Source organism: Ranitomeya variabilis, chromosome 1 (assembly GCF_051348905.1).
Source record: "Ranitomeya variabilis isolate aRanVar5 chromosome 1, aRanVar5.hap1, whole genome shotgun sequence".
Lineage (NCBI taxonomy): Eukaryota > Metazoa > Chordata > Amphibia > Anura > Dendrobatidae > Ranitomeya > Ranitomeya variabilis.
The window spans coordinates 70,637,168-70,663,108 of record NC_135232.1 but is presented as its reverse complement, the minus strand read 5'-3'; the positions used below and the strand labels follow the sequence as shown (position 1 = coordinate 70,663,108).

General features: G+C 43.4%; 1 protein-coding gene across 1 annotated transcript; it reads left to right on the top strand.

Moving 5' to 3' along the window:
* The first annotated feature begins 4,115 nt into the window (after positions 1-4,115).
* Positions 4,116-25,629, top strand: LOC143805616 (granzyme A-like). Its single transcript, XM_077285141.1, has 5 exons — positions 4,116-4,313; positions 18,870-19,020; positions 19,867-20,011; positions 22,310-22,570; positions 25,364-25,629. Exons 1-5 carry the CDS (start codon positions 4,262-4,264, stop codon positions 25,526-25,528), a joined length of 774 nt encoding a protein of 257 aa, XP_077141256.1. The 5' UTR covers positions 4,116-4,261; the 3' UTR covers positions 25,529-25,629.
* The last annotated feature ends 312 nt before the right edge of the window (positions 25,630-25,941 follow it).

Genomic DNA, 25,941 nt, shown 5'->3' with positions numbered 1-25,941 from the left:
TTCGTACAGCCTCTGAAGCATGTGCAGTGTGGAGTTCCACCTTGTTGCAACGTCGATTATTAGGCGGTGCTGGGGAAGCTTCAGCGATCGCTGATGGTTCAGCATACGGCTGGAGTGTACGGGCGACCGGCAGTTGTGCAAGCAAAGTCTTCGCACCTTCAGGGCTGGTAACCCCGGATAATTTTTCAGGAAGCACTGCACCACCAGGTTCAAAGTGTGAGCCAGGCAAGGTATGTGTTTCAGTTCTGAAAGGGCTATGGCAGCCATAATTCCTTCCGTTATCACTGACTACCTTGCCTGCCTCAAGATGTACACTGCCCAGCCATGACTGAGTTTCTTGCTGCAAGTACTCGGCCAGTACTTCCGCGGTGTGTCTGTTGTCGCCCAAACACTTTCCAACACAGCCTGCTGACGCTTACCACTAGCTGTTCGATAATGGGACACCTCGTGTGCAACACTGGCAGCTACGGATGGAGTGGTCGTGCGACTGCGCTCTGGACGAGCTTTCGCTTCTGGAGGAGCAGGAGGAGGAGGGGTGGCGAACGCCTACAGCCAACTGTTTCCTAGACCGTGGGCTAGGCAGAACTGTCCCACTATGGCTGTCCCCTGTGGACCCTGCATCCACCACATTAACCCAGTGTGCCGTGATGGACATGTAACGTCCCTGGCCATGTCTACTGGTCCATGCATCTGTTGTGAGGTGCACCTTTCTACTTACTGATTGCCTCAGTGCATTGACAATGCGGTCTTTGACATGCTGGTGGAGGGCTGGGATGGCTTTTCTCGCAAAAGAAGTGTCGACTGGGTAGGTCATAGCGTTGTGTTGCGTAGGCCATCAGGGCTTTGAAAGCTTCGCTTTCAACCAACCGGTAGGGCATCATCTCTAACGAGATTAGTCTTGCAATGTGGGCGTTCAAACCCTGTGTACGCAGATGAGAGGATGAGTACTTTCTTTTCCTAATGAGAGTCTCTTGTAGGGTGAGCTGGACTGGAGAGATGCATATGGTGGAACAAGCGGTGGTGGTGGTTGTGGACATGGCGGATTGAGAGAGGGTTGGTGATGGTATTCTTGAGGTTGACCTACATACAGTGTTTCCTACCAAAAACCTTGTGATTCCCTGACTGCTTTGGCCTTGTGACGATACCTCCACATTTGCTGCTGGTGGTGTCCTAACCGGTGGACTTACAGTGAGGGAAGCAATGTAGCATTGCTGACTACCTTCATTCTGAGCAGGTGCACCAACGGTACGGGATGTTTGGTAGTTAGTCCAGGCTTGCAAGTGCATGCTGGTTAAATGTCTACGCATGCACGTTGTATTTAAATTTTGAGTTTCTTCCCTCTGCTTAAGGTCTTTGAGCATTTCCTACAGATAACTTTGCACTGATCATTCGGATCTTGGTTAAAAAATTGCCACACTCCACTATTCCTACTATGGAATACCTTTTCAGGCATTGGACGCTGTGCTACTTTCACCGGATGGCCACGCTGTCCTAAAACTGCTTTTTTGGTTGACAAACGTTTTTGGCCTGAGACGGGCCTGCCAGATGAAAGCTGTTGCCATGTAGTTGGCTGCTGCGGATCATCCTCCTCCGCTTCTGAGCTACTGGCAGCGGCACCCTCTTCCCCCAATGGCTGCCAATCTGGGTCAACAACTGGGTCATCTATCACCTCCTCTTCAATGTCATGTGCACCTTTCTCTGTGTCACTGTGTAAGGTGCTATAGCGTTCGGGATGGGGCACCATAGTCTCATCAGGGTCAGATTCTGCCTCAGTACACTGCGAGGGCAATGCAGTGATCTGAGTCAATGGAACAGCATCATAATCTAGCTGTGGCTGTGCATCAGTGCGCTCCATGTCCGATTCATCTTGTAATGGGTTGTTAACAGCCCATCTTGTAATGGGCTGTTAACAATTTCTCTTTCTAACCCAGGCATGGTATGTGTAAAGAGCTCCACCGAGTAACCTGTAGTGTCGCCTGACGCATCCTTCACTTTTGGTTTGGGTGAAGGACACAAGGAAGCGACTTGTTCCTGACCGGGAGCATCCACTGACGATGCGCTGCTTTTAAATTTGGAACTTTCTGCACAGGAGGTGAAAGAGCTAGAGGCTGAGTCCGCAAGGAAAGCCAAAACTTGTTCCTGCTGCTCCGGCTTTAACAGCGATTTTTCTACTCCCAGATAAGGGAGCTTTCGAGGCCTTGTGTAGCCAGAAGATGACGCTGGCTCAACAACTCGACCCTTAGCTGCTATTTTGCTTTTCCCACTACCAACAGATGCTCCACCACCACCATCATTACCAGCTGGCAACGACCGCCCACGGCCTCTTCCACCACACTTCCTCATTTTTGGGAAAATGTAACCAAAATAACAACCGTTATATGGTACTGTAAAACAAGGTAGAAGGTGTATCTAAACTTGTTGAGAATTTAAATCTCCTTTTTTGGGGGGAAGACTGCAGCAAAACTCAGGCCCTGTGTATTACACTACACAATGAATGTGGCAGAACGTGGCTGGCAGATATACGAAAAACAGAACTGACATAGGTCCACTTAGTGGCAATTTAAATCTCCCTTTTTTGGGGGGGAGACTGCACCACAACTCAGGCCCAGTGTATAAAACAACACAATGTAAGTGGCAGAAAGTGGCTGGCTGATATACGGCAAACTATCAGAACTGACGTATATCCAGTGTGTGACAATTTGAATCTCCCTTTTCTTTTGGGGAGACTGCACCACAACTTAGGCCCAGTGTATTTTACAACACAATGTGAGTGGCAGCAAGTGGCTAGCTGATACACCACTAACTAAGAAGACTGAGGTATATCCACTTTATGAGAATTTCAATCTCACTTTTTTGGGGGGCAGACTGAACCCAAACTCAGGCCCAGTGTATTTTACAACGCAATGTGAGTGGCAGCAAGTGGCTGGCTGATACACCACTAACTAAGAGGACTGAGGTATATCCACTTTGTGAGAATTTCAATCTCTCTTTTTTGGGGGGGAGACTGAACCCAAACTCAGGCCCTGTGTATAAACCAACACAATGTAAGTGGCAGAAAGTGGCTGGCTGATATACAACAAACTAACAGAACTGACGTATATCTACTTTGTGAGAATTTGAATCTCCCTTTTTGGGGGGGGAAACAGCACCACAACTCAGGCCCAGTGTGTAACACAACGCAATGTAAGTGGCAGCAAGTGGCTGGAAGATATCTGAAAAAAATCCAAGGACTGTAGTACAATTTCTATCTCCCTACAATGATCTCCGGACAAGTATGGCAGCAACAAAAATGACTGCTGCACACAAAAGTGTGGACAAATAAACAAGATAACTGCAGAAAGGAGCAACAGGATTTTTGCTTCTAAAAAAGCAGTTGGTTTGCACAGCAGCTGTGCAAACAGCAATGCAGCTATCAGGGAGCCTTATAAGGCAGCCTAATAAGCTACAGAGCTGATGCACAAAAATCTAGCCTCCACTGTCCATGCAAAACAAAGGTAGTGTTGGACAGTGGAAATCGCTACAGCACAAGCGGTTTGGGGGTTAATCATCCCTCCCTAACTATATCCCTGCTTCTGACGAAGCTGCAGCAACCTCTCCCTATGCTGAGATCGGCAGAAGTGAGATAGCGGTCGGCGTGCACGCCCCTTTATAGCCCCTGTGACGCCGCAGAAAGCAAGCCAATCACTGTCATGCCCTTCTCTAAGATGGTGGGGACCGAGACCTATGTCACCACGCTGCCCACACTCTGCGTTCTCCTTCATTGGCTGAAAAATGGCGCTGAAAGCGTCATACGAAACGTGACTTTGGAGCGCAGAGCGCCAACCGCATGGCCGATCCCACAGTGGGATCGGGTCGTTTTTCACGAAACCCCGACTTTGCCGAAAGTCGGCAATTTTTGAATTTGTCCGATCCGTTTCGCTCAACCCTAATGAAAATAGTTGTATTGAATTTAGCAACTTGATTACATAAACTATTTGGAATAATTTCATGCATTTTAGTTCAGAGGTGAGTAGTTTCTCAGTTGATACGTTGTATAGTATATTTCTTACTGTTTGTGGCTTCATATCTTAATCTCAGATAACTGCCACAGTTACATGTAGCAATGTGTGACCGTTGTTTCAGAATTTCCCTGGGACTACACTTTGCGGTATTTATATGGGGACAGGGACTGCAATTTTACATTTGAAAAATAAAAGTGGACAAAGTTTTGTTCCAAGTAAATGCTAACCCTATTAACCAGGTGGAATACACTATACAAGTTATGGCACTTTTTTTCTACATTTTCCTTGGAGCTACTTTTGTGGTCTGCGATGGTAAGTAAATCATTTTTCTTATAATTGTCAATGATTACTGTATCAGTGTTCTAATATAAAATGTACAGTAATTGAATACTTTTCAGATAGTTTACACTGAAAGGAAACTATAGGCTATGGCTCAAATAAATATGCATATATTTGAATGGCTGGCATTTTATTGCAGGTCACACATCCAAAATTCCCAAAAAGTTGAGACGCGGTGTAGAATATAAAATAAATAAGGATGCAATTATTTGGAAATTTTGCTATCGCTATATTTTATTCACAACAGACCACAGAACAAAGATCAGAAGTTAAAATATATTTTTCCATTTTATTAGAAAAAAAATTAACTCATTTAGAAATTGATGGCAACAGTACATATCAAAAATGTTCAACTAAGTTACATAACTGTGTATAAAAAGAGCATGTTAGAGAGGCAGAGTCTCACAGACGCAAAGGTGGTCAGAGGTTCATTTGTAAACAACTGCATCTTACAATTGTGGAACAATTCCAGAAAAATGTTCCTTATTCTAAAATTAAAGACTTTGAATATTTCACCATCAAAAGTGCATAATATCATCAAAAGATTTAATGATTCTGGGGAAATCCATGTGCAAAAGAGACAAGGCCAGCGGTCAATATTGGATGTTCATGCTCTATGGGCCCTGAGGTGGCACTGTATTAGAAACAGGCATGATTTAGTCATGAAAATCACTTTCTGGATTTACAAATACTTCCAGAAATCATTGTCTGTGAACACAGTTTTGTCATGGAATCAATAGATGCAAGTTAAAGCTCTGTTATGCACAGAGGAATCCATATATCAACACAATCTAGAAATGATACCCTGGGCCAATGCAGTCCAGACCTTTCACCAATAGAAAATATTTGGTGCACAATGAAATAAAAAACTCTGCAAACACCCCAGACTGTGGAGCATCAAGAATCCTACATCAGACAAAAATGGGACAACGTTCCTCTCCCGAAACTCAAGTAATTGGTCTCCTCACTTCCCTGCTGTAAAAAAAATGCTACGTGGTAGACATGGCCCTCTCCCAACTTTTTTGAGACATGTTTCCATCAATTTCTAAATGAGTTAACTTAAGCTTAGAAGCAAGTACCTTAACTTGGGTCACATTCACTGGTATCCAGAAACAAGTAACCGTTGTTTTATTTTTTTTCATAAATCAATAGTACACGAGAAACTTTGTAGTATATCTTATCAAATAAATCTGCTTTTTTCTTTTTCCTAACTGATCATTCACTCTCAAAAAATTCTCAATTCAGTGAAAATTCTCTCCAGTGAATACAGACTTTCCCATCACTGAGATTGACAGTTCGTGCTCATAAAGTTCTATGGAGAACTGTAACTGTCATTTTATGAGAGCTTACAGCAGAATATCTGGGTCTGCATCCAACTCTTCCTTCCCCTCTACCCTCTCCATAGAATCTGAGGTGCACCAACCGTCATTTCCTTTCTCAGTAAACGGAAAATCTTTCTTCACTGAATACAGATTTTACTCATGAATTGTGAATAAAAGATCAACACAGGAGATGAAAAAACAGAATTCACTGATAAGATATTGCACAATGTTGCTTACATTCATGTGTACTATTGATTTTTGAAATAAAAATTACACTTTAACTTTGCTATCTTACCCCGGAAACCAGTCAGTGTTAGCCATTCTAGAATATATAGCAGTGTGTAGATAGTTGCTACTAGTCTAGATTCTATAACAGTGCAATCATTGCCTTTCATGAGAGTGAACGAGGCTCAAGTTGTTATAATTACAGTGTCAAAGACCATGTGATCATCAGATGTTGGCAGAGAGATAACAACCTGAAAAATGCAATATTTGTACCCTAAGCATCATCTTTATGAAACTAGTAAATGTCTGTCTTCATTCTGGACTTCAAGTATGAAGGTTGCGTCTTTTTTCTGTACCTCAAGTATAAGTCCAGTACCCCAAATGTCAGTGTACCCATCCTTTCCTCCAAGTGTCACCGTATCACCGTCGTTTACCCCAAGTGTTAGTATGTGATGATCCTGTACTCCAAGACTATCAATGTGTAATCATCCTGTACCCCAAGACTGTCAGGGCGTCATTATCTGTTATCAAAGACTGACAATATGTCATTATCTGCACACAGGGCTGTCATTATAAGCACCCAAAGACTGTCAGGGTGTCATTATCTGATCCACAAGACTGTCATGGTGTCATTATTTGCACCCCAAGTTTGTCAGTGTGTGTCTGTACCCCAAGACTGTCAGTGTGTCATTATCTGCACCCAGCATTATACTGGAGAACCTTGAGCCCACCAGAGAAAATCATTGAGTCCCACTATGTAGCTGCATAGAAATAAATACAAGACCGCAAATTGTGCAGTAAAACACGCTAATATCAGGGTATAATATAAGGTAGTACACGTCTTAATTATGTAGCAGGGGTTGGGGTAACCAAATATAATGTAGCCCCCTCCAGGGTCGGACTGGGACTAAAATTCAGCCCTGGCATTTGAAGTTACACAGGCCCACTTGTCACATGGTGACTGTATAATATCTTTGTACACTTGTAGGCAGGCAGGGCCGGTTTTAGGCAAAGTGGGGCCCTAGGCAAAGTTTAAAATGGGGCCCCAAATGCTAACATATTGCACATCACACAAAAGCATTTCGGTTGTATTTACGTGCGCTGAGTTCAGGCCGCTAAATGAGTTTGATCGATAATACTGAAGTTGTTCAACGCTTGTTTCCCGGCCTCTTTCCACCAGCTGAGGAATAATGATGGGACAGAACAATCACTAATAGATCACTAACAGATCACCATACAGTATCATGTTATCAGCAGCACATCTACAGTTTACACCGGCGATGTGCTGCTGAGAACAATGATTTTTGTTCCAGCAAAAACAATCTGAATATGCAGCATTTTACTTGTTTAGTAAAATACACCCCATAGTCCTCCATATATTATAATGTGCACCACAGTCCTCCATATAGTATAATACACTCCATGTAGTCCTCAATATATTAAAATACACTGCTCAGTCCTCCATATAGCATAATACACTCCTCATAGTGCTCCATATAGTATAATGCACTGCCATAGTCATCCATGTAGTACAATTCACTTCCCATAGTATAATGCACCCTCTAGATCTTCATATAATATAACGTATTCCCCATAGTCCTCGATACAGTATAATGCAGCCCACATATAGTATAATGCAGCCACCACCCCACAGAATATAATGCAGCCACCCCAGAGTATAATGCAGCCACCCCAGAGTATAATGCAGCCATCCCATAGAATATAATGCAGTCCCCTCATAGTTTAATGCAGCCCCCTCATAGAGTATGATGCAATCACCCCTCAAAGAATATAAATATAATACAGCCCCCCATAGAATATAATGTAGCCCCGAATAGAATATAATACAGCCCACCTCCCCACAGAATATAATGCAGCCCCATCAAAGAGTATGATGCAATCATCCATCATAAAATCTAATGCAGCCCCCCACTGAATATAATACAGCCCACCTCCCCATAATATATAATGTAGCCCCCATAGAATATAATGCAGCCCTCCATAGTATATAACACAGCCTTCCGCATAGAATATAATATACCCCCCATAGTATATAACACAGCCTCCCCAATAGAATATAATATACCCCCATAGTATATAGCAAAGCCCGCATAGTATATAGCACAACCCGCATAGTATATAGCACAACCTGCATAGCAGATAACACAGCCCACGTAGTAGTATACAGCACAGCCCACACAATAGTATACAGCACAGCCCACATAGTAGTATACAGCACAGCCCACGTAGCAGTATACAGCACAGCCCAGGTAGCAGTATACAGCACAGCCCACGTAGCAGTATACAGCACAGCCCACATAGAGGTATACAGAACAGCCCACATAGCAGTATACAGCACAGCCCATGTAGCAGTATACAGCACAGCCCACGTAGCAGTATACAGCACAGCCCACATAGCAGTATACAGCACAGCCCACATAGCAGTATACAGCACGCCCACATAGCAGTATATAGCACAGCCCACGTAGCAGTATACAGCACAGCCCACATAGCAGTATACAGCACGCCCACGTAGCAGTATGCAGCACAGCCCATATAGCAGTATACAGCACAGCCCACATAGCAGTATACAGCACGCCCACGTAGCAGTATACAGCACAGCCCACGTAGCAGTATACAGCACAGCCCACGTAGCAGTATACAGAACAGCCCAAGTAGCAGTATACAGCACAGCCCACATAGCAGTATACAGCACAGTCCACGTAGCAGTATACAGCACGCCCACATAGCAGTATACAGCGCAGCCCACGTAGCAGTATACAGCACAGCCCACATAGCAGTATACAGCACAGCCCACGTAGCAGTATACAGCACAGCCCATGTAGCATATACAGCACAGCCCACGTAGCAGTGTACAGTACAGCCCATCTGGCAGTATACAGCACAGCCCACTTAGCAGTATACAGCACAGCCCACATAGCAGTATACAGCACAGCCCACATAGTAGTATACAGCACAGCCCACATCTCTCCTCCCCCCGAGAATGGCCCCACAGTCCAGTAATAAAAAAAACCCACACTCCTCACCTCTCCTTGTGCCCACGTTGCTCCCTCCTCCTGTCTTGGTGGCTGCCACTGCACTGCCTGGCACACAGTGAGTGCGTGCGCACCAGCAGTGTCAGAGGCAGAGCGGGGAATGATGGGAGAGGGGGCATCAGCAGACGCTCTCTCCTCCATCATTGCATTCAACTATTCCGGTGTCATAGACGCCGGTATAGTTGAATGCGGCAGCGCTGGTGGGGGGGTGAGTCGGCATGCAGCGGCCCACTACTGGCACCGGCCCTTCAGGCATTTGCCAGAAGTGCCCGATGGCCAGTCCGGCCCTGACCCCCTCATAGAAAATAAAGTAGCCCCCTCATAGAATATACAGTAGCCCCCTTCATAGAATATAATGTAGCCTCCCTCATAGAATATAATGCAGCCCCCCTCATAGGGTATAATGCAGCACCCCACAAAATATAATGCAACCCCTCATGAGGTATAAGGCATAGAATTTTGGCACCAACGGAGTGCAGCGAGCGAAGCGGTGAGCGGCATGTTCTGCTTCCCCTCCCCACCACAGAATACTGGCACTGCAGCAGGGCCCCATCCATCTGAAGAGGAGTGTCACGCTGAGGGGAGCAGTGTGCCCAGCAGCAATCCAGAGAAAGAGGGACAGCTGCAGAGAGTGCGGAGCCAGGTGTGCGCAGCAGCTGGGGAGAGAAGTGCTCCATCCTGGGAGCACCAGCATTACGCAGACCAGCATCCGTGCAGCACCCCCACTGTCAACAGCCGGAATCAGGGAGAAAGAGTTGTGCAGTGTGACCCCGGTTATTACCTGAGGACAGTGCCCCAACAATCCGTGTCCGTACAGCAAACGTGCCCCACAAGAGTGACCAGTACCAAGACAGACACTTGCACCCTGACTTGGCCAGTTTGTTTGCCGAGCCACATTGGGCTCGTACAGGACTGTGGCCCGTACCCTTGTCAAGCACTGCAGCAGGGACCAATGAGTGCTTCAGTCTCAGAGTATCCGTACAACGTAGGCCCGTGCCCAAGCACCGCCACCGCTGACAGAGACTGCTAGGAGAGTCATGCAAGGGCCTCGTTGGGCTCAGACAGTGCCGTAGCCCACGCTCCTCCAGCCACAATTGTATATGGACTAGGCTCAGTGGAAGGTACCGGTAGACCGACCGCTGCCACCAGAAGACTGGACATTGTTGCCCACAGGAGCTTCCTGGAAAAGATACCGTGCCAGCCGTTGCCGGCAATATTGAGTTCCCAGCAGGAGTGAGAGTCTCAGGAACTCCTTACACAAGTGCTTCACAGGAACTGCCTTTAACTTATCCTGTCTTTTTGAACTCTGCATATCCTTTGCAAACTGAAACGTTTATTCCCCTGTTTAACCCATTGCCTCCCTGCGGGGAGTATTCCCCTGTTATTAAACATGTTAACCCTTGCTCTGCCTCTGGTCCGTTACTGCATCCCACAACCTACTCGCAACTGGATGGACTGCTCCCTTGAGAAGGTACCATCACTCCTCTAGAGCCCTCTTGATTGCTAACAACTCTAGGTCGCCAATCGAGTAGTTGCTCTCTGGGGCAGAGAAGACCTTGAAGAAGAAACCACAGGTCACTATACGGCCAGAAGGAGACTTCTGAGTAATAACTGTTCCAGCGCCAGAAGATGAAGTGTCTACCTCCAGAGAAAATTGTTTGTTCACTTCTGGTCAATGTAATACTGGAGATGGGGAGAAGGCCTGTTTCAGGGAGATAAAAGTGTTCTAGCCTCTGGAGTCTACATATTCGGATCTAATTAGGAAAACACGGCACTTCTGGAATTCTGGTGGTGCACAAGTAGGATACCCAAATCCGTCAGCTGTGATGTAGAAATATTTGGCACTCATATAGGTGTATTTAACCCTTTCACGACATGCGCCGTCGTGTCTCCCCCTTTGATGTGGGCTCTGGCAGTGAGCCTACATCAAAGTTGCGACATGTCAGCTGTTTTGTACAGCTGACATGTGCGCGCAATAGCGGCGGTTGAAATCGCTATTCACCCGCCGCTATTAACCTGTTAAATGCCGCTGTCAAACGCAGACAGCGGCATTTAACCGGCGCTTCTGGCCGGGCGGCCGGAATTGACGTCATCGCCGACCCCTGTCACATGATCGGGGGTCGGTGATGCATCAGGATGGTGATGGCCTGTGGTTGGCGCTCACAGCACACCTGCAATTGAGCTACATAGCAGCGATCTGATGATCGCTGCTATGTAGCAGAGCCGATTGAGTTGTGCCAGCTTCTAGCCTCCCATGGAGGCTATTGAAGCATGGCACAAGTAAAAAAAAAATGTTTTTAAAAATATGAAAAAAATATAAAAAATATAAAAGTTTAAATCACCCCCTTTTCGCCCTATCCTAAATAAAACAATAAAAAAAATCAAACCTACACGTATTTGGTATCGCCGAAAAAAAAAAATCGAAACGCCAGAATTACGTTTTTTTTGGTCGCCGCGACATTAAAATGCAATAACGGGTGATCAAAAGAACGTATCTGTACAATAGTGATATTATTAAAAACGTCAGCTCGGCACGCAAAAAATAAGCCCTCACCCGACCCCAGATCACGAAAAATGAAAAATGGCACTTTTTTTTTTTCTTAAGCAAAGTTTTGAATTTTTTTTCACCACTTGGATAAAAAATAACCTAGACATATTAGGTGTCTATGAACTCGTAATGACCTAGAGAATCACAATGGCAGGTTAGTTTTAGCATTCAGTGAACCTAGCAAAAAAGCCAAACAAAAAACAAGTGTGGGATTGCACTTTTTTTGCAATTTCACCGCACTTGGAATTTTTTTCCTGTTTTCTAGTAAAAGACATGGTAAAACCAATGGTGTCGTTCAAAAGTACAACTCGTCCTGCAAAAAATAAGCCCTCACATGACCATATTGACGGAAAAATAAAAAAGTTATGGCTCTGGGAAGGAGGGAAGTGAAAAACGAAAACGCAAAAAGGAAAAAGGGCCGCGACTTGAAGGGGTTAAGAACTTATTTATTGAGTGAAGAAATTCCAGAAATACAGTAAATGAGACGTTTAGGTCAATACCTGACCTTCATCAGTCATCTTTCTGTGCAGTGGACACTGCAGACTCCCACACACCGTGCTGCCACACAGATCTCCTCTATCCAGATGACTGATGAAGGTCAGATATTGACAGAAACGTCTCATTTATTTCTGATACAGGAAAGAAATATATCTTGGTACCGTGTTAGCCAGTAGATAGAAAAATATTTAGAATTGAGAGTCCTCAGTGGTTGATACCTTTTAATGGCTAACTGAAAAGATGGTAACAAATTGCAAGCTTTCGAGACTACATACGTCTCTTCATCAGGTAAAGACTAAAACAAATTCTGAAGAATCACATATTTATGCACAACATGTTGTGCATAAATATGTGATTCTTCAGAATTTGTTTTAGTCTTTGCCTGATGAAGAGACGTATGTAGTCTCGAAAGCTTGCAATTTGTTACCATCTTTTCAGTTAGCCATTAAAAGGTATCAACCACTGAGGACTCTCAATTCTAAATATTTTTCATTTATTTCTGGAATTTCTTCACTCAATAAATAAGTTCTTAAACACACCTATAAATTTGGATTGGCATCCTTTCAAATCATGGTGGAGATGAGAGCGTCCTGGGAAGAAAAATGTGGAATGAATTGTTGGTAGTAGTGTTTGAATCCTAGGTAGTGTTGAGCGATACCGTACAATACTTGAAAGTATCGGTATCGGATAGTATCGGCCGATACCCGAAAAGTATCGGATATCGCCGATACCGATACCCGATACCAATATAAGTCAATGGGACACCAAGTATCGGAAGGTATCCTGATGGTTCCCAGGGTCTGAAGGAGAGGAAACTCTCCTTCAGGCCCTGGGATCCATATTAATGTGTAAAATAAAGAATTAAAATAAAAAATATTGATATATTCACCCGTCCGGAGGCCCCTGCACCTTACCGCTGTTAACAGGCAGCCTGCTTTGCTTAAAATGAGCGCATTCAGCACCTTCCATGACGTCACGGCTTCTGATTGGTCGCGTGCCGCTCATGTGACCGCCACGCGACCAATCACAAGCCGCGACGTCATTCTCAGGTCCTAAATTCCTAGAATGAGGAGTTTAGGGCCTGAGAAAGACGTCGCGGCTTGTGATTGGTCACGTGCAGGGGTGGGATTCAGCCGGTACGACCCGGTACGGGGCAGCCGTTTACTAAAATTTCTATCTGCCAGCGTTCCGGTAATTGAAAATGGTTACCACGCCCCCGGACCGCCTCCGGACCGCCCCCGGACGGGTTGCTGTGCTGCTGGTGGGGATTGTTCACCCCGGGAGGAGCGGGACCCGATCGTGGAAGAAGGGGTCCTCCAGGCTGTGTGACCCGATCGCGGCAGAAGATAAGAAAAGAAAAAAAAGTTCACTCACCTCACCGCCGGGTTCCTCCGTCCAGCAGCAGCCTATCAGCTTGCGATCCCGGGACGAGCCTCCTACACGGGACGACGTGACGACGTCACTGTACACGTCGTTCCGTGCAGGGAGCTTTCTCCGGCACCTCGTAGGCTGCGGCTGGGAGCGAGAATACTTCTACAGGGAGTGAGAAGACTGCAGCGAGAGAGGAGAAGACTGCAGAGAGAGAGGAGAAGACTGCAGAGAGCGCCGTTTGTAAGTATGGGAGTTCAAACATTTTTTTTTTTGCATGGGGCAGCCAGTGTGGCTATTGGGGGCGCTATGACTATTGGGGGCACTGCCGTGGCTATTAGGGGGCACTGTGACTTGGGGCACTGTTGTGGCTATTAGGGGGCGCTGTGACTATTGAGGGCACTGTTGTGACTATTAAGGGGCACTATGGTGGCTATTAGGGGGGCACTATTACTATTGGGGGCAGTGTGGTGGCTATTAGGGGGCACTGCGACTATTGGGGGCACTGCCGTGGCTATTAGGGAGCACTGTGACTATTGGGGGCACTGTGGTGGCTATAAGGGGGCACTGTGGTGGCTATTGGGGGGCACTGTGGTGGCTATTGGGGGGCACTGGGCAGTACATTTGCTTTAGTCGTTTGTTTCTTTGAATGACTTTAATACCGTATGTCACAACGTATTCTTGTCATTAAGGGAGACAAACTGCTTCCAAAAATATGAATCGTGCCACTGGGCGTGGCTTATTAGTATGGGCGGGGTTATTGAAAATGGGCGTGGCCAACATTCCGGCCGCCGCGACTTAGAGGACCTGTTGTTAAAAATTTGAATCCCACCCCTGGTCGCGTGGCGGTCACATGAGCGGCACGCGACCAATCAGAAGCCGTGACGTCATGGAAGGTGCTGAACGCGCTCATTTTAAGCAAAGCAGGCTGCCGGTTACTACCAGGGCGCGTCATAGGGTGAGTATATCCCTATTTTTTATTTTAATTCTTTATTTTTTACATGGATATGGATCCCAAGGCCTGAAGGAGAGTTTCCTCTCCTTCAGACCCTGGGAACCATACACTGGGAACTTCCGATTCCGATTCCCGATACCACAAAAGTATCGGATCTCGGTATCGGAATTCCGATACCGCAAGTATCGGCCGATACCCGATACTTGCGGTATCGGAATGCTCAACACTAATCCTAGGCATTGCTGGATAGCTTTAACATTTTCATTACACGGCCACTCGAGGATGGAAGATACCTTCTCCGGATCCATCCCCAGGACTTTGTCCAAGATGATATAACCTAGGAAAGGTAGAGAAGATTGTTCAAACACATCTCTCAAATTTAGCGTACAGACGATTCTTTCTGTGTTGCTGCAGAACTTGGTGAACCTTCCGACTATGAGATGGCAGATCTGAAGAGAAGACCAAGATTACTGTTTTTGGCACCTCGTGACCACGTGTCTGTTTTCTGATTTTGTCCAAGACTTTGACCTCCCGGATGCTACCTAGCCTAACAACATTTCTCTATGGAAATACAGGCAGATACTATCAATGTGTCTTATTGGCTCTAAATTTCTTCTGCAGCAGGGCAACCCCAGGGCATTTTTTCTACACTTGTCCAAAACTTTCATTTGTAAATGGCATGTGCGTGAAATGCATCTAATGTGTTAATGTGTATTTGACATGCATCTAATGTGTGAATGATGCATGTGACATGTAGATAATGTGTGTTCAACATGTGTCTAAAGTGTAAGATTTGCGTTCAATGTAAATACATAGAAAAATGAGTGCACTAATTAAAACTTCAAAGCTAATGGATGGATAAGAAAGTTCAATTCCTAGCACATTCTACCTAAATAGCAGATCCCTTTTACAGTAGGAACAACTCCATTTAATGGTAGCTTCTTTCACACAATACTCATTTAATATGTTCAAAAGGTCACTTAAAATTCATTTGGTATCTGATTATTTTGCTTTGAAAAGTTTTTATTCGTGCATTCATTTTTGTATATATTTATTTTAACTATTTCTGAGCACATAGGCAGTTTGTGCTTTTTGTGAAATTGTCTCTATTCATTTCGAGTGGGAGTGTTAGTGTTTCATATACTGTATACAGCTCGATATGTGCAATGTGTCTAGTGTGTAAGTGACTTGGCACTAGAGTTCTACTCCTCGTCCTCTCTGAAGAGACAATTTGCATTGTTTGTAATGTGTAATTTTAGGTACATTTGTGGCATATACTGTAACATGTATTTAATGAGTGTACAGCATGTATACAGAATGTTTGAGGTGCATAGCTCTCAATCATCCCGGATTTAGCAGGACTGTCCCGATTTGAGGGCTCAGTCCCACTACGTGATAACTTTTGTTGTGGATCCTGATATTCACCTCTCTTCTCTTCAACGTCTTCATCGCTTCCTTGCTCTTTTTCCTCAAGAGGCGGGACCACATCTCTGTTCAGTGCATAAATTAAATTATAATATTCACCCCTCTCCTGTGATCATGTCTCCTGGGACTCAAACTCACATTTCCATGTGCACAGGCTGCAGTTATCTATGAGCCACAGACCACAATGATGTAGAATGGAGAATTTGGTAATCTTGACCTGTATTGCAAGCAGTGAACCCAGAGGCAGATCACACTATTATACATAGAGATGCATTGTATATATCAATGTATTTCCATGTTTCCTGTATTCTAAAGGTGAAGGAAAAGTCAGATTTTTTTTCCTATAAAACAACAAAAAATAATGAAAAGCAATTACGAAAATGTAATTTTTTTATTTTTTGTGAGTCTCCTCGGTATTTGAACCAACAACTTTTAATATTACAGGGAGAAGCTAAAGCAATTGCGCCACAAACTCTAGTGATGTAATGAGAAGAGTTTTGTGTACTTGGTCTATATTGCAGACTATGACTTCACAGGCAGATTATACAGGTGCTTCTCACAAAATTAGAATTTTATCAAAAAAGTTAATTTATTTCAGTTCTTCAATACAAAAAGTAAAAGTCATATATTCTATAGGGTCATTACAAACAGAGTGATCTATTTCAAGTGTTTATTTCTGTTTATGTTGATGATTAAGATTTATAGCCAATGAAAACCTAAAAGTCATTATCTCAGTAAATTAGAATAGTTAACAAAAAACACATGCAAAGGCTTCCTAAGCACTTAAAAAGGTCCATTAGTCTGTTTCAGTAGGCTCCACAATCATGGGGAAGACTGCTGATGTGACTGATGTCCAGAAGGCAGTCATTGACACACTCCACATGGAGGGTAAGCCACAAAAGGTCATTGCTAAAGAAGCTGACTGTTCACACAGTGCTGTGTCCAAGCTTATTAATGGAAAGTTGAGTGGAAGGAAAAAGTGGTAGAAAAAGGTGCACAAGCAACCGGGATAACCGCAGCCTTGAAAGGATTGTTAAGAAAAGGTCATTCAAAAATGTGGGGGATATTCACAAGGAGTGGACTGCTGCTGGAGTCATTGCTTCAAGGGCCACCACACACAGATGTATCCAGGACATGGGCTACAAGTGTCATATTCCTTGTGTCAAGCCACTCATGACCAATACACAACGCCAGAAGTGTCTTACCTTATGGAAAAAATAATGAAAAACTCTTGATAATGAAAAAAATGTAATTTTTACATGATTTTTTTAAAATAATAAACATCACAAATCAGCACATAACATGGACGTATTTGGTGTCCCTGTAATCATAACAACCCGCACTACACAGCAATCAGATTATTTACGGGATCGGTAAATGGCAAGCGGTTTTTGCAGCTGTCGTCACCACACGATGCAATGACAGTCTTCATGATTCAGCGTTTCACTACCTGAAATGTGTTGATTTTATCTAAGGTTTACAACCATGGCATTTTAACTCACGGGTTGGGTTGTTCTCTATTCACACCAATAAAGCTTCAGTTTTGGAATATCTGTGAAGCTGAATCTTTTCTATTTACATATTTGGCGTCCCTGTAATCATAACGACCCACTCAACACAGCAATCAGATAATTTACAGGGATCGGTAAATGGCATACAAAAATTGTGGAATTGATATTTTTCTTTATTAAACCCACAAAATATGCAATAAAAATGTAATGCTGAGGCTATGTTCACACTTTGCGTAAATTATGCGTTCCTTCTGCTGCTTTTTCTGCAGGTGTCCCCCCCAGACAATGCAATAACAATCTTCTCTGATTATTGCGTGTTTTCTGCTTTTAATTTATATGTTTTCCACTTTATTTGATGCGATTTCGGTGCAAGTATTAAGCAGAATTTTTAACTCTTTTTTAACAGTACAGAAAACCTTTGATTCTGCACTTAAAAATGTCGCAGTGTTTTTTTCATGCTTTTTTTTTCAGAAGAACAGTAGCATCTTTAGATATACCGAGGGCGAAATTTTGTTGTGTTCAAGTGTACAAGCAAAATGGATTGTGATTTCATGAAAACTGAGCCCCCTGTCATCTAAAGACGCTGCTGAACTGTGCGGTTTTGGTGCTTTGTTTTCTCTCTTGTTTTTTATGCGGAGCCTAAAAAAAACGCATGTAAAAAACTTTCATTAAATGAAGAATCAAAGCTTTTCTGTACTATAAAAAGCACATTATAAATGTGGTTTCCCATCTGCACCAAAAAAACATCAAATAAGGAGGAAAAGGCGTAAAAATGATGAAACAATCAGAGAAGATTGTTATTGTGTAGTTTCGTGCGGACATCTGCATAAAACAGAAAACACAGTAGTTATGCAACGTGTGAACATGGCCTTATAGACACAAAAAAGCCAGATGTCATATAGTGAAGCTACATAAAGATGAAAAAGTTTTGGTGACTCTGAATGAATGGACAAAAAATAAATCCATAGGTCCCAACTAGAGATGAGCAGGATGCACAGATGGTATCCAACCTGGCCTGGCTAATCAAAGGTCCCACCAGGGGTGCCAGAAGGTAAGAGCTTCATAGGCCTCCCATCCAGCCTCCAGGTATCACTGATGTAGATGCAGAACCGGAGCTCCATGAATCAATCCGCTATCCCAGATATAGCGGACAGAACCGGATCTAGGTCTATGCCCTGCTGTCTCGGGTGTCTGCTGCATGTCCCTCACTGCCACCACTGCATAATTTATCCCTCTTTCTGTTCTTCAAAAGTTGGGAAGTATGAATGTGTGTAGATGTTTGAGGGGTGAAGCTGGTAATGAATAACTTACTATTGCTCAAACTAGTTGCATGAATTAGAAATGTAAGGTTTATTCTGTTGCACATGCCAATGGGTGTGGTTCTGGGTATTTCTATAAAAAAGTGTCCTTGACTTTTTATGGAATATAGAAGGGGCCAATATCTTTTGTGGGCTGCCAGGGATTGTGTGGCAAGGCTTTTCTGTCCCAGTCCTGTGACAGATGCTGTACTAATACACCACCACTGCATTAACACGTCCCGTACTGGTTGGGAGAATTCTGAGGAAAACTTTGTCAAAGGAAGACTACAGGCATTACCTATCTGTTGATTATATTTTTATAGGGGGCCGGATGAAAATAATAAATGGGGATGAAGTGTATCCACATTCTAGGCCATACATGGCCTTCATAGCTACTGCCCTGGAAAATATTACAATGTGTGCCGGAGGTCTAATCAAGCCCAACTGGGTGCTAACCGCAGCTCACTGTACAACGTAAGTAAACCTGTCTATGTATAGTGTGTATCCACATGTTGATTTATCTATCTCTTCTACATCATCTATGTATGTGAAGAATAAGACATTCTTCTATCAGATAATAATCTGGTATCTGCTTCATCTTTACAATCATGAAATCATATATTATCCCCCTCTGTACGATCTTGTATCATTTTTACCGGTGCAGTGATCTGTTCTGAAATCGTGCACATGTGCCGTGTCTTCCAGTTCTGGAACCTGTGCAATACTCTACCTATTTTCGGCAATGGCCTAACTGGCATACACAGTAAATCAGTAATGTCTATGCCCACAGTAAGTAGAGTACTGCACATGCTCTTGGCTGAGAGAAAAAAAGCGCATGCGCACAATTTATATGGCAGGTAAAAATTCCCATTTCTGTAACTGAAGGTGGTTTATGTCCTTTAAAGGCAGATGTTCTTTAAAAAAGTACTTACATCATAGTTTATATCCTCCTGGTATATTGCAATCATCATATTATAAAGCACTGTGTACTTACAATTGCTCATTTTGCCTTTCTACCCAGCTGATTGTTCTCTTTTCCATTAGGTCTGTGACATCACGTGATTAATAACTGACTAGCTGAATCCTTCTAAGGTCTATGTAAAAATAGGAGGTCAATTTTCCCTGCATGAGTCATAAGTGACTGTAAAAGTCTCTGGCAGGGGAAGGAGGGAGCAGCTGGGTCAGGAGTTGAAGAGGGAAATGATTTTTGCAGGGAAAAGAGACTTCCTGTTTCTACATAGGGCAGAGAAAAGAGAAGAATTTACTGGATAGAAAAGCAAAATGAGCAATTGAGAAATCACTGTCTGTTTTTTTTTTCAGGGAAGTGAATAAAACAAAGGTTTCTCTTGGCATCCATTCATTAAAAACAAATGAAACAGAAAGTCAGATGATAGAGGTTATTGCATCTTTCTATCCGAAACAGTACCACAGGTCGGCAAAGCGGTTTGATATTAAGCTGCTACAGGTGAGATGCTTCTTATTTAGTGATTGGTCACCATTATATTATTAAATTAGTCAATAAGTCCTTTTTGTTTGGAGCCTATTAGAGTTGCACAAGATCACTGACGTTGATTTCACAGGTGGCATGCTAAGTATTACTTCTAGAATATTTCTATGTAATGCTCCCTATGGAAAGGTGCAGAGGCTGTAAGGTAAATTCATGGAGGCTGGCTTCTGGGAGTTAGCTATTCTGACTGAGCTCGAAACCTAGACGAAAAACAATGAGCAAATACCCTGCTGTAAGTAAATAAAAGAGCGTAAAAGTCATCACATCATGACAAGGTGTGCTCAATCAGAATGATTCCTAACTTTAGCATCTCACCTCAAAATGGATGGGGGCAGAGCAGAACCCAGACCTCACTGTTTGCACCTGTCAGTGGACAGCCATATATACAAGATGCATAGCCCAAAGTAGGAGTGGGGACCCACCAACATATGTACAAAGTACAAGGAACTAAAGCAAAACCGAAAAAATGGGCAGCACACTCAGTAGTATAAGTACAATGGGTAGGTGCATATTCATACTGTGGTCAAAATCTAGTATAAAAACGTGTAGATACTCTGCAGTAAGTAAATAACTTGTAGTAATACATATAAATACCATAGGCTACTTAACTTACACTATTTTAATCAAAAGAGCGTAAAAGTCTGGCGTGCTCACTCCGACCAAACTTTTCTAGGTCTTTGAAAGGCAAAGGAAGCATGCGTTGAAGTAATACGTGCAAAATTCATTAAGGGGCATCTTTTAGATTCTAGGTGCTTCTATGATGAGTAATGTACTCCAGTCTGAGACTGGAGTTCATTTTTGTTGTAATTAGGCCACTTTTTCTGGTGTAAATAATGATGAATTTGTCGGGCATGTTCTGCCTTGCCCACTTCTGTCTGAGGTTTTTAAAAAGTTTGCAAAGCTGGCTGTGATCGGCATCAAACCATAATAAGTTGCAAAATGGTTATATAACTATGAGTTTGCAACATTTCATACAGTTTTACAAGCAAACTGCTTGATGAATCGGGGCCTTTGTGAAAAACTCTTGTATGTTGTTACTATGAAATCAATCAAAAGAGTAGATGAACATTTCTTAAATACAATTTACCGTGAATTTACTGGTGATTTTTAATTATTATTATTATTGAATTAACATAGTTATTAAGGTTGAAGGAAGACTTTAAGTCCATCTAGTTCAACCCATAGCCTAACCTAACATGCCCTAACATGTTGATCCAGGGGAAGGCAAAAAAAAACCATGTGGCAAAGAGTAAGCTCCACATTGGGGAAAAAAATTCCTTCCCGACTCCACATACGGCAATCAGATTAGTTCCCTGGATCAACGCCCTATCAAGGAATCTAATATATATACCCTGTAACATTATACTTTTCAAGAAAGGCATCCAGGCCCCTCTTAAATTTAAGTAATGAATCACTCATTACAACATCATACGGCAGAGAGTTCCATAGTCTCACTGCTCTTACAGTAAAGAATCCGCGTCTGTTATTATGCTTAAACCTTCTTTCCTCCAGACGTAGAGGATGCCCCCTTGTCCCTGTCTCAGGTCTATGATTAAAAAGATCATCAGAAAGGTCTTTGTACTGTCCCCTCATATATTTATACATTAACATAAGATCACCCCTTAGTCTTCGTTTTCCAAACTAAACAGCCCCAAGTGTAATAACCTATCTTGGTATTGCAGACCCCCCAGTCCTCTAATAACCTTGGTCGCTCTTCTCTGCACCCGCTCCAGTTCAGCTATGTCTTTCTTATACACCGGAGACCAGAACTGTGCACAGTATTCTAAGTGTGGTCGCACTAGTGACTTGTATAGAGGTAAAATTATGTTTTCCTCATGAGCATCTATGCCTCTTTTAATGCATCCCATTATTTTATTTGCCTTTGTAGCAGCTGCCTGACACTGGCCACTGAATATGAGTTTGTCATCCACCCATACACCCAGGTCTTTTTCAGTGATAGTTTTGCCCAGTGTTTTAGAATTAAGCACATAGTTATACATCTTATTACTTCTACCCAAGTACATGACCTTACATTTATCCCCATTAAAGCTCATTTGCCATTTATCAGCCCAAGCTTCTAGTTTACATAAATCATCCTGTAATATAAAATTGTCCTCCCCTGTATTGATTACCCTGCAGAGTTTAGTGTCATCTGCAAATATTGAAATTCTACTCTGAATGCCCCCTACAAGGTCATTAATAAATATGTTAAAAAGAAGAGGGCCCAATAATTGATTTTCACTCTTTTTTTTTCAGCTGTCTCGGGATGCACAGCTCGGTCCAGCAGTGGATATTTTGCCACTACCAGACAATGATGATGATGTTAAGGCAGGCACAGTTTGCCAAGTAGCAGGATGGGGGCAGACTGAAAACAACAAGTTTTCGGACGCACTGAAAGAGGTCAATATCACTATTTTTGATAGAGAGCAATGCAAGAAGATCTGGAGGCACAAATATGTAATTTCAGATAATATGATATGCACTTCTGTGGGAACGGACAAAAAAGACACGTGCAGGGTAAGGTTCTGTTTTTAATAGAAAATTGTGACGGTTCCTGATGGGTGCAGGGCAGACCAAGGACAAAAACTCAGCAGTACCCATTGTTTCACTGCTCCGATCTCCTTTAAGTCATTCGGTGGTAGATACTAGTGTCCTGTAAAATCTACAATAATTTTGATAAGTTTTCCAATAAGATTTCCAATGGATGGGTCCATTGATCATAGCTATGCTCTGTTAGAGTCTTAAAATAATAAAGTTATGGATTTGTCCAATGTAATTACAATTTCATGTGCTTTCCAAGACCTCTGCTTATTGTCTATTAAAAGGAACCTTCACTGTTTATTTCCACTGGATACAAATGGTGTTATGGACTCGAAACAGTAGAACCAGACGTGTTTTATAATGGGCTTCATGGTGGCTCGTTGTAGCACTGTTGCTTTGCAGAGCTGGATTCCTGGATTCCCACCAAGGACAATAACTGCAAGGAGTTTGCATATTCTCTGTTTGCGTGGGTTTCCTCCAGATTCTCCAGTTTCCTCAAACAACTCAAAGACGCACTGATAAGGAATTTACATAGTGAGTCACAATGGGGACAGTGATGATAATGTCTGTAAAGCGCTGTGTACTATGATGGCGCTATATAAGTGAGTAAAAGACATAAATTATAATCTATCCGGCACAGGATACTAACGCCTGAAAGCAAACAATAAAGGTTTCTATTGAATATCAGCAAGCAGAGATCTTTAAAGTACGGTATATATTGAAAAAACTCTATTCTATTAGTAGAAACATAATAAATCTTCTGTGTATGAGATTTTGCAATCTGAGAATTAGGGAAGTGAAATGGACAAATGGTGGTAGATATTATGTGGACACCGTAATCATCTAGTCCGGGCAACACATAGTATCTACTATTGATTTTAGAGTACTGGAAAGACATCAGGTCATTGGGGCAGGTACTTCCATCAAGAGTGAAGGAAAAATTTAATAGAGGCCTGATGCCCCTGCTCATCTTCTGCTTGGCCCCAACAAAGCCATGCATCTCTCTCCATCTTCCTATTTTAACAACAGAAAGGAGATTGTCCGTCCCCACATAGACCCCCATGCCTTTAATAAAATGGGGCACCTCCCCTATAGAGCCATTAGCCCATATTAAATAGAATAAAGACCCTCTCCATACAGAGTCATTAGCCCCTAATAGACTGAACACCCTCCACAGAAACCTAGGTTCTAAGCCATTGTGCTGAAACCCCTACAGCCCATAATGGAGCACCCGCAAGGGCTGTGGGGTACTCGGGCTGGGTCAGACAGGTCTTCAGGGGGGTTGTCACGGCAGCAGTCACCCGGTCTGTGGCCCTGGGCATCCAATGAAATTAATGAAATGAAGGGGAAATAAAGTCTATAGGGAGTTAGTTTGTGATGCCACTTGTGGTTTTCAGCAATGGACGGCCGACGCTACTTAAGGGGACCACTGGGGCCGATGGTGACACAGCTGGGATGGTTCTGCTCCCCACAGGTGGAGCGGGGCCCCAGGGCTGCCGGTACAGTTGGTAAGGGATTGTAGACGATGGGGTACAGGACTGAGGGTGCTTAAATGACAGGAGGACACAAAGATTGAAGTTTTCTTTACCTTTACTTGGTGTTAGAAGGTGCAGTCCGGGGCACGGGTAACAGGTGATGATGGGGGGTCCGGGCAGCCTGGAAGCAATTTAGGATCCACCTAGCCAGGTGGGTGCGGAGGCCTTCCTTCTGCCCTGTTTTCTCTGGTGCTTGCTGCCTGAAGCTCTGCACAAGTCCCTCTCACTGAAGCACCGAGCTCTTGGCTTGCTGTGGTGCCTCCAGGTGTTCGGTGTGGCCAGGGAGCATGCAGTCCCCTGCCCTCCAGATTCACCTGTCGGGTCGTACAGTACCCACACAGCCAAGGACTCTGGCGTCCTTTTTGTCAGTGCTCTGTTCTGGGGTGAGCTTAGTCACAGCTCCACTCCCCAGGTTCTCCTCAACTTTCCTCCTCTCCTCTCAGACTACTCACTGACTAACTCTGCCTCCAGGCCAGAACTTATAGGGAAGCTCCCCTGAACCCGAGTGTTAGAGCTCCCCCTTCTGGCCTGAAGTAGGAAAAATGTTGGATGCTGGTGTTACCTGGTAAGGGGACCCTTCCTTGCTTCCAGTCGTGACATCACCCCCTGTGAGGGAGGCAATGCCACTGTGGCCACTGGAATCCTGGGGTGCTACAATAGCACCTTGGTATATTTGGCCTTGTGCCCCTACAAAATTCTTAGCACTTTTGTAGAATGAGCCCTCTGCTCCCATGGAGGCAAGCCCATTGGTGGATTATGCTTTATTTAAACCCGTTGTCCCTTCATATCCCGTGGATAGGCCAAAAATTCGGAATGGTCATGTCTGATTACTGGGAGCCCCAATGATCCTGAGAACAGGTGTCTTAGCTATGCAAAATATATGAAAAACTTATTTTTTATTTTACATTATCTATGCCACTTATTTCCACTCCATGCATCACATACATGTATGAATATATAGGGGGAAAGGCAAATTTAATAAGGACAGGAGGTCAAAAAGGAGATTTTGTAGTGAGAATAGAGGGTGGGGGGGTTCCGATGCTTTGTGCAAAACTTATGTATTCTGTATGAATTTGCCATATACAGAGCGAAATAATGGGCCATTGATTTCTATTGTAAGAGTCATAAGGCAATGTGCATGGGGCCTTACTTGGATACAAATTACATTTCAGACCAAAAATTATTTTTTCTCTCTTGTAAAATTATTTACTTATATATTGTATGATTCTTTTAGGGTGATTCCGGAAGTCCCTTAATATGTGAAGGAGTTTTCAGAGGAATCAATTCTTTTGGGCACAGGCCATGTGGAACGCCGCACACCACAAACGTCTACACTCGTCTGAGTAGCAGCATCCTCTCCTGGATCCGTAGTACAATCAATGACCCTGAACCAAAGTGATTTCCGGCATCTTACATTTTTCATTTTGCTCAATGTTAGATGTGCAATCTCATCAGCAGAAATAAAAGTAAATGTTCAAAATAAAATAAAATGTTTCTTATCAAGTTGTTTTCACCTGCTGTGTGTGCCACAAAAGGAGGCCCAACTCCATTGTTATGACCTTGTTTTTAGAATGGGATATTTTACTAGCACGTGAAGGTGCGGTGGTCTAGAAAACATGAGAAAGAGAATCTGTCATAGAAGTGATTGGCCATGAGGGTGGGGATCTGTATACACCTGTTAAAGGGAACCTGACAGTAGATCATCATTTCTTCCAGGTATGTTTTACTTTAACACTGCCACTATGTGGCTGGAGGCTGCGTATCTCATATTACTACTCCAAGGTTGGTCCATTTTGGCTTCTCACTGCCTAG